The sequence below is a fragment of the Saccopteryx bilineata genome, chromosome 1 (assembly GCF_036850765.1).
Source record: "Saccopteryx bilineata isolate mSacBil1 chromosome 1, mSacBil1_pri_phased_curated, whole genome shotgun sequence".
Classification (NCBI taxonomy): domain Eukaryota; kingdom Metazoa; phylum Chordata; class Mammalia; order Chiroptera; family Emballonuridae; genus Saccopteryx; species Saccopteryx bilineata.
Window position 1 is genome coordinate 350,263,857 of NC_089490.1, and position 21,451 is coordinate 350,285,307.

The 21,451-nt window shown below is 41.9% G+C and overlaps 2 protein-coding genes and 1 pseudogene across 2 annotated transcripts; 1 reads left to right on the forward strand and 2 right to left on the reverse strand.

Moving 5' to 3' along the window:
* The first annotated feature begins 826 nt into the window (after window positions 1-826).
* Window positions 827-3,692, forward strand: LOC136320580 (olfactory receptor 52I2-like). Its single transcript, XM_066253738.1, has 2 exons — window positions 827-890; window positions 1,947-3,692. Exon 2 carries the CDS (start codon window positions 1,966-1,968, stop codon window positions 2,908-2,910), a length of 945 nt encoding a protein of 314 aa, XP_066109835.1. The 5' UTR covers window positions 827-890; window positions 1,947-1,965; the 3' UTR covers window positions 2,911-3,692.
* A 3,634-nt stretch (window positions 3,693-7,326) lies between these two features.
* On the reverse strand, window positions 7,327-15,015 carry LOC136319591 (E3 ubiquitin-protein ligase TRIM68-like). The gene is given in 8 exon segments (XM_066252779.1): window positions 7,327-7,542; window positions 7,544-7,875; window positions 8,075-8,195; window positions 8,745-8,756; window positions 9,125-9,319; window positions 9,322-9,384; window positions 10,210-10,290; window positions 14,914-15,015. Coding segments are annotated over 8 exon segments (1,122 nt in total).
* A 646-nt stretch (window positions 15,016-15,661) lies between these two features.
* LOC136319592 (protein disulfide-isomerase A3-like) lies at window positions 15,662-17,254 on the reverse strand (annotated as a pseudogene).
* Between the last annotated feature and the right edge of the window lie 4,197 nt (window positions 17,255-21,451).

The following is a 21,451-nucleotide window of genomic DNA, read 5'->3' on the forward strand; positions in this document are numbered from 1 at the left end:
AATGTTACTGTAAGGTTAAAGGCAGAGGCAGGCTATGGGCTGGAACTGTCCTAAGAGGGTTCTTGATCACAGCTTTCTGAGACTATCTTAACAACCAGGAAGCAACTCCGTCTGTATCTTGATCCGGGTAGTGGCCATGTGGGTGTGTTCATGTGTTCACTTTATAAAACATTATCAAGCTATATACCTGAGATTTGTGCATTTTACAGTATGTACAATACACTTCAATCAAAAATATAAAAAGGGAGTAAGCAGTAATGGTAAATGTTTTGGAAAGGTCAGGTAAAGTAAAAAATGAAAAGAAATCACTGGATTGACAACAGGTCATTGATAGAGATCATTGTTGATTTTAGAAAGAAAGTTTTCATTAGCAACAGATTGAAGAGTAAAATAAAATTTAAAAAAGAAAAAAATGACTCACCAAATTAAATGTCTTGTCATTTAAAAAGACTAATAAAATATAGAAACCTCTAGCAGTACTAATTAAGAGGAAAGAGAAATGAGGACATAAGACCCTCAAAGGAATGAAAATATGACCAGCTAGAAGTTGCCAGGGTAGAGAGAGGAAGGATGAGCCAGGCACAACTGAGACTGGCCTCCGAATGAAGGCAGATTTATACAGGGCAGCCCAAGAGGGAGATTCTGGGTCAGAAGCAAGTGGGAGGAAGAGGTATTCTGGTTTCTCAGGCTCTTTTTCAGCTCTTTACGCAGTAATGTTCAACTCTGAGTTTGTGGTATTCAGAAAACACAGAGACGTCTTAGGGATAACCTGAACTATATATTTCTGATAACCTTGTACCTCTTCACTTCCATTCTATATCAAACAGCTTTCCCTTGTATTCTCATGATCTATCACTGAAGACAGAAGTCTCACACAGTGACTATACACAGTAAGGATCTTTCAATCTGACTACAAAGCAGAGCTTATTACTTTGTTCAGTCTGTTCCATTATAAGGCATTTCTAGTATTTAGGATTTGTTGTTGTTGTTTTTATGTCTGGTTCATTAAAGACCACAGTTTGTAATCATATCCCCAAATTTCTAAAGAATGTCTTATTGCCATTTGGAATGTCTTGGTAGCTCATCATGAATAAAGAATTACCTATATTGAAAACCTATTGGGGGAATCCATCTATAAAGAAGCCCTAAAGTTTTATTTGCAGCTATTTGATCTATAAATTGAACCTAGCTCAACAGGAAATCCAGGCTGAATTAAATAAAGGTAGAGATTATAAATATTTCCAGACAGTTTATTATCTTCTATGAAAAATTATGTTCTCTAATGACCTTATTTTTGTGAATCTACTAATAACCAGAAAGACACTTCATTCATCTTTTCTCTAGTACTATACTGGGGATACAAAATATGACATGTCCAATATCAGGAAGTTCATTGTTTTATTCAACAAATATTAAACATTTAGAACAGTATATACATAGATAAAAGAAAAACACTTTCTTTTCATCCATCCTTTTATTCAACTGTTTGCTCTAATGAGCACACATATAATCTTTTAATGGATTGTGCACCGCAGTGCTGTATACCACCACAAACTTGGTATATTCATGATCAAGACACACATTATTGAATACAATGAAATCATAGGTAGAGTTATTGGAATTGTTAATTTACCATCAGTCCCAGAGGTCAACATGGGAGATTTCATAAAAGCTCAGAAGGTACCTAATTTAGCTTTGACATGGAATGAGAGAGGAGGTAGAGATGAGACTTCCAAAGGAAGTAATCCACAAGCTGATCTCTGAACAATGAAATATGAGAAAAAGAATAAATAATGAAGAGTATAGAAGGTAGATAAGGATAACTTTTTCAGATGTCAGTTTTTTGGTCCTGAGCTGAAAATACTATGAGGTTCTTCTAACATGACAGCTGAGAAGAAGTCATAGAGGATTGCATCGTTTTCTTACATCATTTTATGCATTAACAGGAAAGCAGTCTCATCAGTGATGCTGGGGCTGCCCTGCAACCACTCAATGGAAACTTCTGCCACCTTCTTCCTTGTGGGTATACCAGGTTTGCAGTCTTCACACCTTTGGCTGGCTATCTCACTGAGTGCCATGTATATCATAGCCCTGGTAGGAAACACCCTCTTAGTGACCATAATCTGGACGGATTCTACCCTCCGAGAGCCCATGTACTGCTTCCTGTGTGTTCTGGCTGCTGTGGACATTGTTATGGTATCCTCTGTAGTGCCTAAGATGGTGAGCATCTTCTCTTCAGGAGGCGGCTCCATCAGCTTTAATGCTTGTTTCACTCAGATGTATTTTGTCCATGTAGCCACAGCTATGGAGACAGGGCTGCTGCTGATCATGGCTTTTGACCGCTATGTAGCCATCTGTAAGCCCCTACACTATAAGCAGATTCTCACACCTCAAATAATACTGGGAATGGGTGTGACTGTCACCATCAGAGCTGTCATATTCATGACTCCATTAAGTTGGATGGTGAGTCATCTACCTTTCTGTGGCTCCAATATGGTTCTCCATTCTTACTGTGAGCACATAGCTGTGGCCAAGTTGGCATGCACAGACCCCAAGCCCAGTAGTCTCTATAGTTTGATTGGTTCTTCCATTATTGTGGGTGCAGATGTGGTCTTCATTGCTGCTTCTTATAACCTGATTCTCTGTGAAGTCTTTGGTCTCTCCTCCAAGAATGCCCAGTTAAAAGCATTAAGCACATGTGGTTCCCACATGAGTGTTATGGCTCTGTACTACTTACCTGGGATAGCATCCATCTATGTGGCCTGGCTAGGGCAGGACATAGTGCCTTTGCACATCCAAGTGCTGCTTGCTGACTTATACCTGATCATCCCACCTGCTTTAAACCCCATCATCTATGGTCTGAGGACAAAACAAATATGGGAGCGAATCTGGAGCTTGCTGATGAACTGATTCTTTGATCATTCCAACCTGGGTTCATGAACACAAAGTCTGTTGAGATCTTGAGCATCCAGCCTACTTTACATATGTCTTATCTATGGAACTGATTTAGTTCACCTGATATCATAAGAGTTCTAAGATGAGGCTGTAAAGAATTTAATTGCATAAATTTTCAATTTCTAGCAAGAATGTGAATGGTTAATTTTCTGACAGCAGACTGAATGGTTTCAATCAACTAGTATCTGAATTAGAGATAAGTCTGGGAAGATTTGGTGTTTTTCTTTCCTTAGCTTCTGACCCATATTTCAAACTTAATATCCTACTAGTCCCTCTGATGCAGAAACCAACTGTTTGGCTTTCCCCACACCTGGCTGGTTTCATCAGAATTGTTCATTTTTTATGTGGTTATATGGAAGCAGCTATTAAGACATAACTCTGCCTTCTGGCCCACTGATGAATCCACTCAACTTGAGTCATCTGCTTACACATGGCTCAGAGTCTTTCTCCAATCAAAATGGATTCCAGTTCATATGAGGAGCTGTAAACTTGGGATCACTGATGGTAGCCAATTTGGAAAGAGAAATCTGTTCCATGGCAAAAGAAGCAGATTAGTAAAATGGGACTAAAAACTGAGCCTCTGGTTCTGTTTCAATTCATTTTAGATACCCATATATACCACCATTGTTAAGTCCAGTAAAATAACTCTATATCCTTTTATTATGTCCCCTATTGTTGGAGTCAGTATACTAATCACCAGCTTTTTGTTTTTAAGCAACAAGGGCCAAGGCAATGTGAGTTCGGTTTTGAACATCTTTTGCTTTATCTCCTAGTACTGCTTGTGTAACTTAATTGTAAGAGACATCAAATATAACATAGGTCTTTCTTCTTTTGAACAACTCTAAGGAGTGTGCTCTGTGATAAAAAGGTTTATAGTTAACAGTATCAAGAATGAAGCTGAAATGTCACTGCTATTCTCCAGCTCACCAGATACTTGTTTTTTACATTTTCCCCTTTCAGCAAATAAATTATCAGCATATGCTAAAATAAAAAATTTCACATATCAATATAAGAGGTACATATATTTGACTCTGGTACATTTGAAAATCTTAATAAAATATAATTTCCTGATAGTATTGATAAGTTACTGTATCTGAGTCTTACTATCTCCTTTCCACTGATGGAAGAAATAATGATAATATACAGAGGGTATTGAAAATCAGCTAAGGAAAGCACATGACATAAGATCAAAACAAAAACATGTCACACATACTTAAAATAATATACTCAATAGATTTCTAATTCCATAATTTAAGAGGTGGTTTTAGGAATTATTGGAACTGCAGTTCTATAACTGTAAATCTTGTGATAATTCTCCCAAACAGCTCTGCTGCATCAATATCTTTTACTAACATTGGACTTGTTTTTCTAGTAGAATATATTCTGTCTGAATACCAGTGGAGTGTAAATCAGGCTCTAGAAACATGATAATGCACTGAGTTCCCAGAATAGTAAAAGAAAATTCTCCTTCTCTTGCAACCCCATAACATAAAAACAAATCAAGATGAGGTGGTTAAGCATATTTGATAAGGTTTCTATTCTGAAAAGTCAACTTATTCTTTCTTCATAAGTAAACCAAAGAATTGACTATCTGATAGAATGCAACAAAGGCATAGTCTTGCACCCAAACCAAAATCTCTTCACCATATTTCCATTAAAAACCTGCCCTGCTAGCTTTGTGTTCATTCACATTAGAATTCCCTAAAACTATCTGGCACCCACTGTTGGTATTCAAATATTTATTGAACTACATACTTTCCAGAGTGGGCTGGTTCTCTTCCATGGCCACCCCCAAACAGAAAATCCTGTGCTTTTCCCACTCCATTCAAATACAGCCCTGCCTTATTATATGAAGCAATGTGTGCGCATTTAACCAGTGCCCACAATACTCTCAATATTTGTTTTTAAGATATTACAACCAATCCTGCTTGAAAAAAGGTAGACTCAGAATATAATATTACAGTTAAAGACATTCCACTTCTTAACTCATTCTAGGTTTCTCTGAACCTTATAAAGATTGTTCTAATAAAACCATAGTAAAAGAACAATGATGATTGGTCCCTAGCCTCTTTTGCTAAGTGTCTATGAACATACAATGGAAAGCATTTCTTAAAGATCTTTTTCTCTAGTCTATAAACAATTTTCCAGGCACTGTACCCTCCACATAGCTACTTGCCTACCTGCCTCTTCCCCTCTCTTGCCCACTTTGTGGGTGCCCCCTACACAAAGACACATGGTCCCTCTACTGTAGATCAGCTCAGCCCTTTGCCTGGACCAGGTCTGTGACCGACTAGTCCATTCCCCTTCTACGGTAATGCTTAAGAAGTGACTTGGAAGCATGATGGGCAGAATGAGTTTATTTTTCCATTTTGGTTTGTTTTACCTTCTTTATATGTTAACAGCCAATACAATTAAAGTAGAAAGACTATTTTTGCTGCTCAATCCTACCCTAACAGAAAAGACCCTCACGGCTCAACTACATCAAAGGTTGTATCATACGGTCATGGTGACAAGTATGTTATATACATACTGCAGCCCCTCACAGTAGGTAAAGCTGTTAATTCTCATATGCTAGTTGTGCAGTTTGTTTCTAGACACAATCATTCCCACATCATACTCTTAAGGCCTGCAGTGAACTATCTTTGCCGCACACAGCAATCACTCTTATGTCAATAGTACAGATATACAGTCTTAATTCCCCTTCATGATAATATAAGGCTCCCAAACTGGCTTTTTGTGCCTAGTCTTATTCCCCCCCCCACTTCCTTCCCCTATTTCTCCTCTGTCACAGATTTAGAGAAGACAAAGGCAGGGGGATTGTCATATAGTTATCGGAACAATGCAGATTCCCTTTGTAACACAAAAAGATCTAAACTTTAGAATAACTAACTTGTAGGTAAGTGAGCCTTCCTTCCTGGGCACATTTTTCCTTTTCAAATTATTATCTCCATTCTCTATCCTGCAGTCACAGTCCTGTTTCTAATCCAAAGAGGAGAGATGTATACAATAGATGCACAATATATTGCTGTGGACCAGAGTTTGCCCCTGGCATGGCCACTTTCTGTCTAAAAGGTTCTAGACTGTCAGGAGAGACCCTGAGACACAAAGGCCCTGCTGTGAAGATGCTGGATGAGAAGGTGAGATAGGAAGGCTTCACAGGCAATTCCCATGGCTTGCCTTTCTCTGTCCCTGAGAAAGAAACAAAGCTATGAGATGGATCTAAAATTCCCACAACAACCCTGTGAGGTAGGAGAATATGCAGCCACTCTACCCATTTTTCCAGGGAAGATGGAAAACCTTTCAAATAAGTGGGAAGTTTCAGACCAAATGTAATGAATGACAAGCAGACACGTGACCTGAGAAGCAAGCCTGCCATTCTTATTTCATTTGAATGCGAGAAATACTTTATAATTTTTTTTCAACAGCTCTGCGAGAAGTAATTTGCTCTACCAAGGCCATTTCAGTTTTCTCATCCATAAAGTGAAAATAAAAACAAAGCTCACAGGCTTTCCAATCCTACCACTCAGGGAAGGGCAGGGCCAAGAGACAAGTCTCCTTGGACACAGTGTTGTGCCCAGCTTGCGCTCAGAGGGGATGACCACTGGAATGGTCTGGCCCAGTGGTTGGCAAATTCATTAGTCAACAGAGTCAAATATCAACAGTGCAATGATTAAAATTCCTTTTGAGAGCCAAATTTTTTAAGCTTAAACAATATAAGTAGGTACATTGTTATTAACTTAATTAGGGTACTCCTAAGCTGGCCTTTGCACCTGCACATGGTATTTTGTGGAAGAGCCACACTCAAGGGGTCAAAGAGCCACGTGGCTCATGAGCCATGGTTTGCCGACCACTGGTCTGGCCAATCTGCAATGCGTTTCTCCAGTTTGGAGGTCAGGGAGCTGGGATCCAACACTTGCTCATTTGCAGCAAACTTCAGGTGAGGCCTCCTCTCACTAGCCTCAGCACTGCAGGCGGCTCTGGATAGGCGCAGTGTTCTGGCCTGTGGTTTTAAACCCTATCCAACAGGCTTCCAGAAGGTTGGATCTACTTTATTGTCCTCATTCACTTAATTATGGTACCAATAGGGACTAAAAAAAAGGAGTCTGAGCTACAGAAAAGGGAAGTCTTCATTGTTAGAGCACTCTGATCCTCTCCGAGGGCACAGTGCTTGTCTGACTAAACCTCAGCTCTTCACACGAGTGGTTTAGTGAGAGACTCTGGCTCAGGAGCAGCAGACCACGGGGCCAGGCAGAGGGATCCACAGAGTCTAGGCTCAGCTCAGTTTAAGGGGACCTTTGTCAGGGACAGGGCTCTGTAAGACCCTGGTGGCCAGGTAAAATTCTGAGGCCTCTGTCTGGGATGGTGGCTCTCTTAGTCTTCCCTGTCCAGGGAGCAGATCGCCAGAGGAGTGGTGTTGTTGGCACCAATGCTGTAGCAAGGACTAAAATAGGGCAGGAGGCGCCCAGGGAAGGGATAGTGGGGGAAAGTGAAAACGTGGGAGCAGCTGTCAATCGTATTGTAGAAAGAGATATCATGGGCCTCATAATCCAGGAAGATGCCCACTTGTTTGGGAGGGACTTGCAAGGAGTAAGAGGGGGTATTCATCTGTGCCTGCTGGGTACTCACCGCCCTTCCTCAGCCTTATCACCCAGAATCCATAGTGAGATAAATAGACCACCTCCTTCTGGTTGACATTTTCCTTACACACCCCCAGGCCCCATTCAGACCTGTCTCCCACCTCCACCTCCCAGTAGCGCCGGCCCAAACTGATGCACTGGCTGCCCAGGACGATATTGCAGCTGTAGAATCTCTCAGGATTGTCGGGAAGTTTCTGCTTGGTGTCTCCATAGCATACACATTTTGTGTCCTCAGACATGATGAGGTGGGAACAAGCAGTGTCTGGATCCAGGTCCACATCAGCTAGAGAAAAGGATCCTGGTTGGCAACACTGGTACAGAGCGAGAAGGCATAGGCAAGGTCTCTCTGATAAACATAGCCACAGATTTCTCAGTGACACATGACACATGGGTGTGGGGCATCCAGAGGGCACTGAACTGTTTTATTTCTCCTGGAGGGGTCCCTCCCGCAGCCTATCACAACCTCCCTCAGCACTCAGTACCTGCATACGTCTTCAGGACTGCTCTTTGGCCTGGCACTTGGCAATCTGTCCTCCGCTCTAGGATGACTGGTTCTGGCTGCTGCAGGTTCCAAGACTTGCTTCTAGTAGAGGAGGGATAAGCCTTAGGCAAGAAGTCTTAGCTCTGCCTCATGGACCTTCCCTTAATTCAGGGAAAAAGGGGCTTGGCAGGGAGGTGCCCCTCTCCAGGATCACCAGACAAAGCAGAGATGTGATATTTATTTGACTGAGCTGAATGGTCTGTGACACAGAGAGAACTTCCATATTCCAGTGCTGTGAGAAGGGTTAGATGTGCACCTGACACGGGGAGAGGAACAGGTGTGCACAGAGGAGAAAAGCTATGGTCAGAGTTTAGAGCACTAATGGACACATCTGTAGTGTTCTTTCCTCCTTGGGAGATCTACTTGAAAACCCATATTTTATAACTTTTCTGAAATTCTTATTGGAAATAAGAATGAATCTGACCCAATACAAAGAAGAAAAAGAAAGATGAACAAAGCTTCTTTGGCCAATGAAAGAGGGAGAAGATTATGGAGCAGCCCCTGCTTTCCTATAGTGCAGAGTCTCTGTTCCTTCCCCCTCTGGCCAGGCCCCACTATCCCTCCCAGGTCTCCTTAGGGGTTCCAAGGCTGGGAACATAGCTGGTTAAGACTTCCTGAATATCCTAGAAGGAGAAAAAACATGCAGCTCATGAGTATGTATTATTCCTTGGAGGGACCAGACAGACATTGAGCTGTGGAAGGGAGTTTTCCTAAGGGAAAGGGAGGTAGAGAACAAGGTTGGAGAGAAGGTGTGCAGGGGTGGAGGGGTGAAGGTCACAGGAGGGCAGCATGGCAGGCCGAATTGGACAGGCTGACACCAGGCTCCATCCCAACTCTCTGGCCAAAGGGGAAGGACTGGTGTGATGCCAGAGCTGAGCACTGCCCCACCTACACACCTACAGTGGGCCAGGTTGTCCAACCAACTAAGGGTGGGAGCAGAGCAGGCATTAGTGGGGATCAGGGTGGAGGAATGTGTACGGGATGCACTCACCTGCAGCATTCAGCAGACAGGCCTCTGAGACCTCTCTTCCAGCTCTGCAATCAGCCTCCACAGGACCCGGCTCTGCTGGATGAGCAAGTTGTGATTTGACTCCAGCTTCTGTCTGGTCTCCCTTTCCTCCTGCTCTAGGATGTCAAGAGCTGGGGCTGACTCTACCTCCAACTACTGACCTGGTGGCTTTTTTTTGTTAGTAATCGCCGATACTTCTCAAACTCCCTAATGATACTCTGTTTTCGAGTTTCCATCTGTATCTGCACAGCCAAGATCAGAAATAAGCACTAATATTGTTTATGTAAGGGCCACCTAGGACTGAGGACTCTCTCTCTCTCTCTCTCTCTCTCTCTCTCTCTCTCTCTCTCTCTCATATTGGAATGTTTTGGTACCAACTGTGTGCCAGCAGGCACAGTACAAGCCAAGAAAAAGGATACTATAATTTTTATCTTTCATCCTCCACATGCTTCTGGACGTGCTTCTGTGTCCCTGTTACTTATTCTAATCAACTCCAGGAAGGCCCAGGGTTTGGTACTATATGCTCTGGACTATTTTTTATTTTCAGAATAATGACCAGAACATTACACTTAAGCCTCTAAGGTAGTATAACAACTACATTGTTATATGCTTTTATGTCTTACTTGTATTAAATCAGTTCAATATGCTGTTTTTGACTGGTTCAATGTTACCCTTTATTGATCAAAAGTTCTGATAGTTTGGTAGTATGGCCTTCAAATTTATTTCAGAGTTGATTTTTCTTTTTAATATGCTCTAACTGGAGAAAGTGAAACAGAAATTTTGTTTTACCAAGCATTATACAAGTCATACCACTGTGAGCTAATGCATATGTGAGGTGTGCATGAGACGTCTGAGAACATTAGGCCAGATGTTATCCCTACATCAAAGTCAGAAAAGTGGAATGAGGAGTACACAGTTAAGGCTGCATCTCTGGTAGAGAGTGGTATGAGATTCCTGGCTCTATGACTTCAACCTCACATTCTGTTTCACAGAGGTGAGGAAGCTAGATGGGCCAGCTCCAGGACAACTCCAGACCACTCAAACTCCTTCCCCGGGGGGCAACCTACCTTCCAGCTGTCAGTTCGTTTCCTCTCATCAACTTTCAGCTTCCAGGCCTCTTCTTGCTCCTTCCTCAGATGTTCCAGAGCCTATTGGAATTTCCCCTAAAAGAGATAAAAACCTCCTGAGGCTATCTCTGTAAGCCAGGTTGGTAACAAGGGTTCCTGGCACTGGTAGGTAATGAGAAAAGAAGTGTCCTTCAGGTGATGAGACAGAATGAATGCTGGGAGCAAAAAGATGGCAAAGAGGGAGTGGATTCCTGCCCATGTGACATCACAGTAACTTTTTTATTTTATTTTATTTTTTAAATATTTTATTTATTGATTTTTAGAGAGAGAGGAGTGAGAGAGAGAGAAAGAGAGAGAGAGAGAAGGGGGAGGAGCAGGAAGCATCAACTCCCATATGTGCCTTGACCATGCAAGCCCGAGGTTTCGAACTGGCGACCTCAGTGTTCCAGGTCGATGCTTTATCCCACTGCGCCACCACAGGTCAGGCCACAGTAGCTTTTGATCTGAGAATCTTTCCAACTCCCACAGTCTCTAAGTTTTTGTCGAGTAGGTCTGTTTTCAGGCTTGCCAGAAAACCTTGGACTTCCTACCCATGCCTCTTTTTATCTCTTTTTGCCATGTTATCTTATGGTCTCCTAAAATCTTTGTATTCAAAGTGTGGGCCAAGTGGGTTGGCAGCATTAGCACCATCTGGGAGCTCGTTAGTAATACAGAGTCTCAAGCCCCATCCCAGACTTCCTGAATTAGAATCTGAATTTTACATTAATTTATGATAAAAACTCTCAGCAAAGTGGGTAGATAGGGAACATACCTCAACATAATAAAGGCCTTCTATAACAAAGCCACAGCCAACATCACATTCAATGGGAAGAAATTAAAAGCAATCCCCTTAAGATCAGGAACAAGGTAGGGGTGCCCCCTTTTACCACTTTTATTCAACATAGTTCTGGAAGTCCTAGCCACAGCAATCAGACAAGAAGAAATAAAAGGCATCTAAATTGGAAAAGAAGTAGAACTATCATTATTTGCTCCACAGCAATCAGACAAGAAGAAATAAAAGGCATCCAAATTAGAAAAGAAGTAAAACTATCATTATTTGCTGATGACATGATACTGTACATAGAAAACCCTAAAGTCTCAGTTAAAAAACTAGTAGACCTGATACATGAATTTGGCAAGGTAGCAGGATATAAAATTAATATTCAGAAATCAGTGGTATTTTTATACACCAGCAATAAACTGTTTGAAAGAGAAATTAAGGAAGCAATCCACTTCATCTTGCAACAACAAAAAAATAAAGTACCTAGGAGTAAATTTAACCAAGGAGGTTAAAGACTTGTACTTGGAAAATTATAAGGCATTGAAAAAAGAAATCAAGGAAGATACAAACAAATGGAAGCATATACCATGTTCATGGATAGGAAGAATAAACATCATTAAAATGTCTATACTTCCTAAAGCAATCTATAAATTCAATGCAATTCCTATTAAAATACCAATGGCATACTTCAAAGATATAGAATACAGATTCCAAAAATTTATATGGAACCAAAAAAGAACACTAATAGCTTCAACAATCTTGAAAATGAAGAATAAAGTGGTAGGTATTACACTTTCTGATATCAAGTTATACTACAATGCCATTTTAATCAAAACAGCCTGATACTGGCATAAGAACAGGCATATAGATTAAAGGAACATAACAGAGAACCCAGAAATAAACCTACACCTTTATGGTCAATTGATATTTGACAAAGTAGGTAAGAGCATACAGTGGAGTAAAGAAAGTCTCTTTAATAAATGGTGTTGGGAAAATTGGACAGATACATGCAAAAAAATGAAACTAGACCACCAACAGAATGACGCTCATGATCAAATCAACACATACTAAGTTCTGGCGAGTGTGTAGAGAAAAGGGAACTCTCCTGCACTGCTGGTAGGAATGCAAACTTGTGCAGCCACTGTGAAAAACAGTATGACATTTCCTCAAAAAATTAAAAATGGAACTTCCTTTTGACCCAGCTATCCTACTTCTAGGAATATATCCTAAGAATACCATAACATTGCTTCAAAAGAAGACATGCATTCTCATGTTTATTGCAGCATTGTTTACAATAGTCAAGAGCTGGAAACAACCAAAGTGTCCATCAGTGGACAAGTGGATTAAAAAGCTGTGGTGCATACACACAACAGAATACTATGTGGCTCTGAAAAAGAAGAAAATCTTACCTTTTGTGATGTCATGGATGGACCTGGAGATTATTATGATAAATGAAATAAGCCAGGCAGAGAAAGAAAAATATCGTATGATTTCACTTATATGTGGAATCTAATGAACAAGGTGAATTGAGAAATGGAATATAGGCAAAGGCAGGGTCACAGGGAGCAGAGGAACAGCTGTCAGAGGGAAGGGGGAAGAGGGGATGGAATTAGAGAAGGTGAAGGGATTAGTAAAATTATATATACATAATACATAGATACAGATAACAGGACAGCAAATCCTAGAGGGAAGGGGGGAGGGACTTATGGGGAAGAGGACAAAGAGGATGTAATAGGGGGCATGTAGTTGAGGGGGAGAACTGAATCTATGTTAACACAATAAATTAAAATTAATAAAAAAAGAAAAGAAAAAAAAGAATATTCAGGAGATGGGAAATGGTCCTGATGTTTAGCTATGTTGCAAAGCAGACCACACAAGAGTTTATAATCAGTGGTAGTCAACCTGATCCCTACTGCCCACTAGTGGGCATTCCAGCTTTCATGGTGGACAGTAGCGAAACAACCAAAGTATAAGTAAAAAGATAGATTTAACTATAGTAAATTGTTTTATAAAGATTTGTTCTGCCAAACTTAGCGAAAATTCGACACAAAGTACTTGGTAAGTGTAAAGCCAGTAGCCAGGGCCACCATCACAGCAGCCTGGTCTATGCAGGTTCGCATTGTATCCACACAGTCGGCAAAGAAACAACGAAGCTAAAAACTGGTGGGCCATAGTCTTTAATCCTAGCTTGCACCTGGCGGGCAAGTAAAAACACACACTGGGCTCCAAAACCCACTCACATTCAGTGCTCACAAAGCTACTGACTTATCCGAGTTTCCTAGAATCAAAGGTTTCTAGCTCAGCAGGCTTAATCATCTCTGTTCCCCATCTCCTTCCTTCTCCCTGCACAAACTCTGCCCAAACTGGCTTCTCACTCAACACTCCACCATCTTGGCTGCTTCTCCTGACCTCTTCCATGCGGCCTTTCTCTGCTCTCTGCTCTCTAATGCTAATCTCAGGAACCAAGAGCCAGCTCCTGTTCTGCCCCTATTTTATAGTGTAGAAATCCAAACCTTTAATCCAATATACAAAATAGGTAAGTCTCTAATACAAAGTCACTTATCTGGGGCATGATGGGATTGTACCACCCACATCAAAAAGGGTGGGAAAGGCTTAATCCCAAAACCAAGCCCCAGGCTACAAGGATTCTGCCTGCCCACAGCCCACAGAGACACACATTAATATCACCTGGGCAATGGCCTCCACGTGGGCAGCGCCATCTTTAACAAAGTGAGCATAATACATTTTATCTGCCCAACAGTAAGTAATTATTATTATTTGCTTTAACTTGCTGTAACTCTGCTTTATAAATTTTATAAAGCAAAGTTACTTTTCTACTTTATAAATCACCATTACTGTGGAACCAGTGGGTGGTTAGAATATCTTACTACTAACAGAGATACAAAAGTGGGCGGTAGGTATAAAAAGGTTGACTACCCCTGTTTTATAATAATAGATGTATTTGTTTTGTAATGCTTCCAGAACACATTGTCGCAAACTTCATGGCTTAAACAACCCAAAGTTATCTTGCAGATCTGTCTGAAGTGTGGTATGAGTTTCTTCACCAGAATAAAATCAAAGTAGCACAATGCTGTGGAGTGTGGACCCTTCTAAAGATTCCAGGGGAGAGTCTGTTTCCTGCTTACTTGGATTGGTGGCAGAATTCAGTTCCTTACAGTTACAGAATCAATATCCTCATTTTGTTGCTGCCTGAGGACATTCCTAGCTTACAGGGGCTGCTGCGTCCTTGGTTTGTGGTACCCTTCCCCTATCTTCAGAGCCAGAAATAACTGGTTGATGTAGAACTCCAGCCTGCTGGGAACTACCAGTGTTGCATGGAAGAAACCCACTCAAGACACAAACTTATATCAAGAGGGAGAGGGGGAGGCCTGCCAAGGGAGGCAAAGAAGACCTCCTGAATTTTCTTTTCCCTTAGCTTCTATTGATCAGAAGCAGAACAGAGTTAACAGGATTACAAGGAAGGGAGGCCAGGTAATAAGGGGAAAGAATGACTAATGACTATTTTGCTGACATGGAGAAAGGGCTAATTTGGGTCAGTACAATCTTTTCTTTTGCTAATTAACAAGCACAAAGGAAGGACAATCTAGAACCTTTAGGTTAATTTTCTAAAGCCCGTTCACATGCATCCCTTTATGTCTGCACAAAGGTCACATGCTCACACAACTTCTTGGTGTTTGTATCCAACAGACATTCACTCAGGGCTTTTAACTAAAGTTCCCCAATCCAAGTCATAGAGGGTTCAAGGTTAGATGGGTGATTTCCTACAGGTTGGGTTTTTTTTTTTAGATGCCATCTCCCTGGTTCTTTGCAACTAGGAAAGAATCTTTACTTTGGAGGATGCATGTGATTATTGGGCCCCACACTGATAATCCAGGATCCAGATCATCTACTATTTCAAGGTCCTTAAATCTAATTACATCTGCAAAGTTCCTTTTGCTATGTAAGGTAATACAAGGGCTCCTCATGTTATGACAGTCTTGACATACGATATTTTAAGCTTACAATGCTCATTCTCAAAAAAAGTTTAAAAAGTTGAGATGTGAGTCATTTTTATGTTGCTACAGTATAGTGTACAGTACAGTATATTTATGTCCTTTTCCTTTTTCTGTGGCTTAGTTGTGTTTTTATGTTCTAGGTTATGATTTTACAACTATATTAAGATAGGTAAGTGACTTAGGCTAGGGTGTGTTTTGATTTACACCAAAATTTGGGTTACATCACTGTCATAGAAATGGAACTGTGCCTGACCAGGCAGTGCACAGTGGATAGAGCATTGGACTGGGATGTGGAGGACCCAGGTTTGAGACCCCGAGGTCGCCAGCTTGAGCGTGGGCTCATCTGGTTTGAGCAAAGCTCGCCCGCTTAGACCCAAGGTCGCTGGCTTGAGCAAGGGTTACTCAGTTTGCTGTAGCCCCACAGTCAAGGCACATATGAGAAAGCAATCAATGAACAACTAAGGTGTTGCAACGAAAAACTGATGATTGATGCTTCTTATCTCTCTCCGTTCCTGTCTGTCTGTCCCTATCTATCCCTCTCTCTGACTCTCTCTCTGTCTCTGTAAAAAAATAAATAAATAAAAAAATAAAAGAAAAGAAACTGTGTCATAACTCCCTATATTTTCACAACACAAGATGAGGGGACTATGGCATGGGCATCATGGGGAACCTTTGTTTTACCTACCACTACCTTTATGTGATCCTGGTCGCTCTCTGGAATAGGTTCAGACTTTAGGTATCTCTTCAGGTCGTCATCGAAGTGATCCTGCAGGGATCTCTCAAGAGCCTTACCATGCTGTGAGAACTCCTTCTGCATGACAAACTTCTCTCTTTTTGCAGTCCTGATAATGACAACATACAGCTCTTCAGCAGTGCTTTGCAAACCAAAACCATAAAGTTCATGGCTAAAGATTTTGTGGCTAGCTACAGCAAAGTTGAGTTTGTGTCCAGCATCCATCCAGGAATTTCTTTGTACCATTATCACCCTACTTCTCCAGTATTGGAAACTTAAGCAATTTTTTCATAGTCTACATCAGAAGAAGCTTTAAGTAAGTTCTTGCCTTATATCAAGTCTGTGAGGGCAGATACCAAAAATGTTATCTTGGATAAATTTTAAAATCTTGCCATTGGACGATTTCTGTTCAGTATATACTACAGTCTTGTCCTCAAACTTGTTTATCAGATGTGAAGGATAGAACAAGGTGATACCTTCTCCACTGTCATCGGACTTGTTTACCAGACACTCAGCATCGTGTGTGCCAATCACTAGTTAACCCTCAAGATGCTGGCTGCTTTTAGAAACTCAGAGTGAGCTTCACTGAATAAATCCTTGAGAAAATCCACCACAAACACATTTTTATTATTAATAAACTTCTCAAATTCCTTTTTACCCCTGAGAGAAAGTGAAGCCAGTTCTGTCTACTTCTTCAGGTGGTTGACAATCCCATCAGCAGTCCTGGGCCCATTGTCAGGGCTGGATAGCCACTGAATCCAGACATTACAGGAGTTTATGTTGGCAGTACAATCAACCTTGGCTAATGGAACAATTCCTTGTCATTTGGTATTTACACAGATGCCTCTTATGGTGTCCTCACCAGGGGACGAAGAACTTGACAGAACAAGAGGCCTGCAGAGCCCACGATGGAGACGCAACTCTCTTTGAAGTTGCCATCTGTTGACTTCCAGCATGTTGGAGGCAGCTGCTAGGAAAGACTGTGAAGAATCTTTGCAAACATGTTAAGCATAATAATCACCAGGTCCATCCATGCTGTTGCAAAAGCATTATTTACAGTGGCCGAGACATGGAAACAACCAAAGTGTCCTGTGATAGAGTATTGGGTAAAGAAGATGTGGTACATATATACAATGGAATACTACTAAGCTATAAGAAATGATGACATATTACCATTTATGACAACATGGACAGACCTTGAGAACATTACACTAAGTGAAATAAGTAAGTTAGAAAAGCTAAGAACTATATGATTTCACCTATAGGGGGGATATAAAAATAAACTCATAGACATAGAGAAAAATAGTTATCGGGAAGGGAGGTCGTGGGGAGGGGGAGGTGAGTAAAGAGGGCCAACTATACGGTGATAAAAAATGATTTGGGTTTGGATGATGGGCACACAACACAATTAACAGTTCAAATCATATACTTTACAAAGTGTCCCTTCGGATAGTTCTAGTACCTACTTGACACCATACATAACCATACATAGTTATTACAATATTATTGGCTATTTTGTACCTATGTTGTACTTTACGTTCCTGTGACTATTTTATATCTACCAAATTGTACTTCTTAATCCCTTCACCACTTTCACCTAACACCCCAAACCCCTTTTCCTCTGGCATCACCAGTCTGCTTTCTATGTCTCTGAGTCTGTTTCAATTTTTTTGTTCATTTATTTTGATCTTTCAATTGCACATATAAATAAAATGATGTTATTTGTCTTCGACTGACTTATTTCACTGAGCATAATACTTTCTATGTGTATCCATGCTGTTGTAAATGGTAAGATTTCAATTTTTATTGTAGAGTAAGATTTCATTATATTTATGTACCACAGCTTTTCTATTCATTTATTTATTGATGGACACTTGGGTTGCTTCCATATCTTGGCAATTGTAAATAACACTGCAAAAAATATAAGGATGCATATATTCTTTCAAATTCATGTTTTGGGTTTCTTTAGATAAATCCCCAGAAGTGGAATTGATGAGTCATAATGCAGTTCCACTTTTAATTTTTTTGAGGAACCTCCATATTGTTTTTCATAGTTGCTGTCCCAGTCTGCATTTCTACCAACAGTGCATGAGGGTTTCCTTTTCTCCACATCCTTGCCAATACTTGTTTGTTAATTTATTAATGATAGCCATTCTGACAGGTATAAGATAATATTTCACTGTGGTTTTAGTTTGCATTTTTCTGATTATTAATAATGTTGAACATGTTTTCATATATCTATTGACCAACTGTATGAAAGAGGACTTTATGATTGATTAGGTATATTTGTAGAGAGAGGTGTGAGAAAGAGAGGGAGAAGGCAGAGATGATGGCTTCTAGATTTCTGGTTTGGGAAACAGAGTCATTTTTATGACAAGAAATAGAAAACATAGACTGGGTGGGAGCACAAACTGGGACCAGAGATAATTAGCTTAGTTGAAGGTGCTAGTTTGAGTTGCTTTCGGAACTGCCAAATAGACATTACTATGTCTTTTTTTTTTTTTTCATTTTTCTGAAGCTGGAAACAGGGAGAGACAGTCAGACAGACTCCCGCATGCGCCCGACCGGGATCCACCCAGCACGCCCACCAGGGGCGATGCTCTGCCCACCAGGGGGCGATGCTCTGCCCATCCTGGGCGTCGCCATGTTGCGACCAGAGCCACTCTAGCGCCTGAGGCAGAGGCCACAGAGCCATCCCCAGCGCCCGGGCCATCTCTGCTCCAATGGAGCCTTGGCTGCGGGAGGGGAAGAGAGAGACAGAGAGGAAAGCGCGGCAGAGGGGTGGAGAAGCAAATGGGTGCCTCCCCCGTGTGCCCTGGCCGGGAATCGAACCCGGGTCCTCCACACGCTAGGCTGACGCTCTACCGCTGAGCCAACCGGCCAGGGCTGACATTACTATGTCTTGAGGTCAGGATATTGGTCTAGATTGTTTAGGAGATAGAAGTTATGGGAGCAGGAGATATTGCTTCTACTCTATTCATGGTTATCATGTAGAGGAGGAAGGACAGAGGATCAACCAGCGACACATCCTGGAATAACTTCATTAGTAGTGTGAGAGGTAAAGGACAGAGAGCCTCTCAACTAACTCCATCCTGTTGACATTTTTATTCAATCTCTTCTAGCTCTAAAACATACATTAGAAAACTTTTCTTAGATCTATCAATTCTTCACGTGTTGCCCATTTCACTCCTTCTCTTCATGTACAAACATATTAAAAGAGCTGTTTAAGTGCTGGCGAGGATGTGGAGAAAAAGGAACCCTCCTGCACAGCTGGTGGGAATGCAGACTGGTGCAGCCACTGTGAAAAACAATATGGAGATTCCTCAAAAAATTAAAAATCAAACTGCCTTTTGACCCAGATATCCCACTGTTAGGAATATACCCCAAGAACACCATACCATTCTATGAAAAGAAGAAATGCATCCCCATGTTTATGGCAGCATTGTTCACAATAGTGAAGATCTGGAAACAGCCCAAGTGTCCGTCAGAGGACGAGTGGATTAAAAAGCTTTGGTAGAGATGACGTCAGAGTAATGGCAGAGTAGGAAGCGATACCGATAAATCTCCCCCAAAACTCAACAAGATCTTCAACCAGAAACAGAAAAACCTATACTTGGAGCTTCCAGATTCTTCGCAATACACCCAAAGGTATGATTGAGTGAAAAATTGGCTAAATATATAACCAAACCCCGAAGGAAATAGGGAGTAAGAAATGCTCCGCCTTCCTCACTAACCTAAACAGGGCGGCTTTCTCTGGTAACTGTGAATATAGAAACTGAGGCGGGCAAAGGGGGTGAATAGATCCAGGCCGCCGCAGCAAAAACGGCCGAACCAGGCTGTGGCTCGGAGATCCAAGCCGAGGAAAATCTGATCCTGTGGCAACCCGGGCAATACAAGCTAACACTCGCGCCAAACCCAAACAAAGAAAGACAAGCGGAGCGGCCATTTTACCCGGTCTCCTGGTCGGTGCGCAGTTAGTGGAAGAGAGATTTCTTCCTAGGCCGCGGAAGTGGGTGCCCGTGTTGCCCCGCGGAGAGGCAGGGTCAGAGGCCTTTCTGTGGGCTGAGGGCAGAGTCTCTGGGCAGCCCCAGCGCCCTGGGAAAGCCACGCACGGGAGGGAGTGAGAACTAATCCCAACGGTGGAGATTTTCCGTGCTGGAGGCTGTTTCACTCAGAGGGAACCACGGCCGGCCTCATATCCTGGTTTGCGCGCGCAGATAAGGAGTGAGCGATTCCTCCGAGTGCCTCGGCAGTGCGCGCCCGTGTTATCGCAGAGAGGGGCAGAGTCGGGGGCCTTTGTGTGGGCCAAAGCGGAGTCTCGGGCCGCCCCAGCGCCTTGCAAAAGCCGCACACGGGGACGGAGCGAGACTCAATTCCAACGCTGCAACTTTTCCCTGCGGTTGGGGGTTTCACTCAGAGCGTGAGACTGCTGGCCGGATATCCTGGTTGCAGACAGTGAGTGAGAGTTTCCTCCAAGCGCCCCGGAAGTGGGCGCCCGCTTGTGTTACCGGATAGAGTGGCAGAGCCAGAGGTCTTCGAGTGGGCGGAAAGCCCGCCTGATTATGCTAGCAGCTCTGACTGACTGAGCCTTACCCAGAGCCCTGTGCTGAGTGGAAATAGAGTGGGGAGTTGCCAGCTCTTTGAGCCTCTTACTATCCAGGCAGAGGCAGCAGCAACCCCATACCTGGACTATCAGGCTACTAATTGAGGAAGGAAAGACTAGGAGAAAGGCTCCAGGAACACGGACTCTCTCACTGTCGGAGCCTATAAATGCTAATGAGCCTCGACTCCCAACGAGACGAAAGCACAATACATGACATTGCCATAGAGACTTATCAACTGCAAACCTCTACCTGAGTGTGCCAAAGGGGCAGAACCCGGGGTACAGAGTCACCGACCAGGAAGAGGGAGAGAAAAGAAAAAGCAAGAAGATAACCTCTCAAAATCAAGAATAATCTGCAGACTTTATAACCTATCCCATTTTATTATATTTGTTTGTTTGTTTCTCTTATCTTCATTCTTGAGACTTTTTTTTCCTCCTCCAATTTGGCCGATTAACTCTCTACCGGTCTTACTCTCTCCTCTCCTTGAACTACACTACCCATAAGTGTTACATCTCCCATTATCATTTCTCTTCTCTTCCTTTCTCTCTATGAGGGTTGCACTCCAAAACCCTTAACTCTCTCTCTCTCTCTCTCCTTTCTTTTTTCTTCTTTTAGTGATTCCCTCTTTTTTTCTCTCTCTCTCTTTCTTTTCTCCCTCTATATTAGTTTCTTCCTTTCTCCTTTACATCTCCTCTCATTCAAACCTCAATAACAAACAAATTATCTTATCTGGGACTCAAACCTATGTTTGTGGCATTTTGGGGGGTTTTTACTTCACCTTTTTAACTCACTAGCAGTGCTCCCATCCCTGGCTCTCCATATTATCTAGTTCTTGTTCCACTAAATACAATAGTAAGTTTTTAATTTGTCCCCCCATTTTTCCATTTTCCTCTTATTCCTCTCATCATAACTCTTAGAAAACCAACACCTAAAAGCAAATCATTTTATTCTTGACCCAAATTTTTCCTTATTTGCTTTTTGTGGGTCCATACGCTCTTTTTTTTTCTTTTTTCTTTTATTTTTTTTCCTTTTTTTTTTTTCTTTCTTTCTTTTTTGCCCCTTTATTACT